Here is a 3,440-nt window from a genome sequence, read left to right on the forward strand (position 1 = left end):
GAGAGGCAAATAACCAAGAGTACCCAAAAAAAAATCTAATTGTAATATTATTGTCTTCTTGTTTAGTGAAAAATAGAAAAAAGATTGGTCTACACATTTACCCAGTGTATCAGGAATCACCCCCATTTTTGGAAAACAAATCACTCTCCCTTAGACTTTTGAGATTTGAACAAAATCAAATGATACTTCTACAAACTCAATGTGCACACCTAATTTAATTTTACAGTTTCTACTTTTTCTTCGTCTTTCTTTCCATCTTGCATGTTCTTGTGGTATGCTTAGTCAATTAACCACATTGGAATATATGATATATCTTTGTATATATATATATATAGCACCCAAGCATAAAGCCAATTTCATTCATCTTCCTCATTTCTCCACGTATTACAAAATTAGTGTTATTACTCTAGAATAAGGAGAAAATTTATTCTTCCAGGTTAGTGTGAAGCTTCAAGATTGATATCTTGAATTTTAATTAACATGCATTATTGACTATTATTGTTAGATGAATAAATGGGTCGTTATAACAAATCATTCTATCCAATAAACTACATATATGTTTATATTTTGTTAAAAAAAATTGTCATGTTATAAATATTTTTAGTTGTGTAGTAGTTTTACTCTTGATTAGATATTTAGATGTATATAATAATATTGTTGACCATTTTTTGTTCCAAAAAGAAATCTAAAGATAATTCAAAAATCAACCCTTAGAATAAAGCCCCTTTTCTATTGATTCCTTCGACATTTTCATCAAGACATATCTAACGAGATATAGTAGATATGGAATTTCATTTGATGATTCTCTTTGTTAAATATTTCTTTCAAGTTAGGTTTGTGGTTGACTAAGTCACAAGGAGAGAAACCTAATGACAAGTCGAAATTTATCGACCCAATTAAGAGCTCTTGTCGTAGATGACAACATGATCAACCGAAAGATTCATCAAAAGATGTTGAATGGTTTGGGAGTGGAATGCATGGGAGTAGCAAATGGAAAAGAAGCTGTAGATGTTCACGGTTATGGTCAAAGCTTTGACCTCATTCTTATGGACAAGGATATGCCCATCATGAATGGCATTGAGGTAATAAGCTAAGCTATTATAAGCTCATATTTTAAATTTAGACTGTATATATGTTCATGATATTTAGAAAATTAAAATGAAATGTTTTTATTGAAAGAATAAAAAAGCTTAAGCTTTTGATGCATTAACTAGTGCATTGGTTTAAATTTATTTATACAGTAGGTTAATTATGAAGTTCATTCCATCATCAGTTGCATTAGTCTCTTAACTATAGGTCTTGGACAATTTAAATAATGGAAATGAGAAAAACAAAATCTTGCTCAAATAAAATATCTTTATGCTCCTTCAACGCAAGAAGAGATAGAGAGTTGAGAGACTAATAAATTTTTGGTTCCTATAAAATTTCAGTTTAATTTTTTGTTTTAGTCTAGTATTTTTTAAAAAAAAAAATTGTTTTAGTTATTGCTGACTGTTGTGAAGTGTTAACATAACAGTTTAAATACTGGTATATTATGTATTTTTATATTGATTAACAAAGCAGTAGCAACAGAAACTAAAACTAAAGTCTTAAAACTAAAAGTTTTTAAATTTTATTGGACTAATAATTTTTTTTGGTAGAAACAAGAACCTTATTTATTTAAGCCAAGTTGATGAGATGACTAGCTAGTTTCCTAGGATAGGTTTACTATTTATGAAAAGACTAAGGATAAGGTTCAATATAATGTTAGAGAAATAATTTCTAAAAGAAAATTTCTGAAGTAAAGAATAAAATTGAATGAAGAGTGAAAATTGTAGTTATTTTTTTTTATTAAATATGCATTGCATATGATATTTTTATTTTTTTAATATATTTTTTTATTCTATTGTAAAAATTACAATCTTCACTTTTTACCTAATTTCATTTTTCACCATAACATAATTTTTTCTAGCATGTTGTGTAATGACTAATGAGATTGTCACGTTGCTTTTACATTTATAGGCAACAAAAAAGCTTCGGTCAATGGGCATTTGCAGCATGATTGTTGGTGTGTCATCACGTTCAATGGACGTGGAAATAAGAGAATTTATGGAAGCTGGCTTAAATGATTACCATGAGAAACCATTGACAACTGCTAAGCTTGCTTCCATTATTCATCATATCATCAACACCAAATAAATTATATATGTTTTACTTGAAATGTGAATAATTTCAGGCATATGTATGCTATGTCATATGCAAAAAATTTGTCCGTTCCATTATTGGTCTCTATAGTTACAATGATCCTTTTATTTTTGGAAAGTTCTTAAATGATCTTTGGGATAATTAAGTGGAAACTCATAACTTTTCTTACAGCAGTACAATGTATTATATTTGATATCACTTATATTTTTGACATTCTTTAAATAGTTAAATACTGAATAATTCCCAGAGATTAAAAAAAAATGCGTTAAAAGCTCTCAATCAGCACAATATTACATAAAAAATGTCCAAAAAATAAAAAAAAAAAAAAGAGAAAAAGAAGGAAAAAAGAAAAGAAAAAAAAGACTACCATAAACTATTGATGAGAACACCTCCTGTTCATGTCCTGGTTCGCAACTCAGCCAGACCCAAAAACAGAAAGTTCAATCTACTAAGGTTCATACCTATCTCATCATTATACTTGACTTGTTCAGACCGACCTCTATGCAGAATCTTAACTGCTTTTACAAATGTGCCTATATATTTAAATATGAAATCTTAACAACTCCCAGATAAAAAGGAGAGATAAACTACGTATCAGAAGAGGAAGGGAGGTTACAAGAGTGGTCACTAAGCCAACATTCCACCTATATAATACCCCTTCAGAAATCAGGTATTTCTCAACCCATAGCTCATAAATATGTATTAAACCTTTGCTAACTTGAGCATCGGAGTCCCTTGCAGATACCATCCCCTATCCTTACTCAAAAACATCGGATGGCCTCGCCACACCAGAGGAGACGTCGGACCCAACACCTTAAGGAGTCTGGAACTCATGTTCAGCCCCAAATCGTCATTTTTAGGTAATCTTCGGAACATTGGCGCCGTTGTTGGGGACCTAGAGTTTAACACCCAACTATGGCTAACTATTACCTAGAAGATGGACACACAACATCAGAATCGAAACTCCAAGATGAACAAATTAAAAATGATCGGGCAGTTGTCATCCCTCTCCCACCAAGAGATAGAGGAACTGATGAAGGAAGAGATAGAAACAATCCCAGTGAACGAAGATTAGGATTAGAGATCCATAGACTTGGAACATTAGGAGACAAAGAAGCAACAAAATTAATAGGTTTGTTCCACATGGACAACAAGGTCGATTGGAGTAGTTCGAGATTGCGTTGGAGCGATAATGTGAGTCTGAACGAGCTCTACAAAGAGAGGTACGACAATGTAGGAAGTTGGAAGAAAAATTA

General features: G+C 31.2%; 1 protein-coding gene across 2 annotated transcripts; it reads left to right on the plus strand.

Moving 5' to 3' along the window:
- On the plus strand, positions 13-2,255 carry LOC107648118 (two-component response regulator ARR22-like). 2 transcript variants are annotated; one of them, XM_021105782.1, is made up of 3 exons: positions 13-436; positions 830-1,082; positions 2,002-2,255. In XM_021105782.1, exons 2-3 carry the CDS (start codon positions 870-872, stop codon positions 2,176-2,178), a joined length of 390 nt encoding a protein of 129 aa, XP_020961441.1. In that variant the 5' UTR covers positions 13-436; positions 830-869; the 3' UTR covers positions 2,179-2,255. The 2 variants fall into 2 exon arrangements, with proteins under 2 accessions (XP_020961441.1, XP_016207603.1); XM_016352117.2 differs by having other exon boundaries at positions 21-436; positions 834-1,082.

Source organism: Arachis ipaensis, chromosome B06 (assembly GCF_000816755.2).
Source record: "Arachis ipaensis cultivar K30076 chromosome B06, Araip1.1, whole genome shotgun sequence".
NCBI lineage: Eukaryota > Viridiplantae > Streptophyta > Magnoliopsida > Fabales > Fabaceae > Arachis > Arachis ipaensis.

Excerpts from the sequence above, each read along its gene's own strand:
- LOC107648118 (XM_021105782.1), top strand. The coding sequence starts at position 870 with ATGACAAGTCGAAATTTATCGACCCAATTAAGAGCTCTTGTCGTAGAT. Across the intron at positions 1,083-2,001 it reads CCATCATGAATGGCATTGAG|GCAACAAAAAAGCTTCGGTC; the intron begins GTAATAAGCTAA and ends TTACATTTATAG.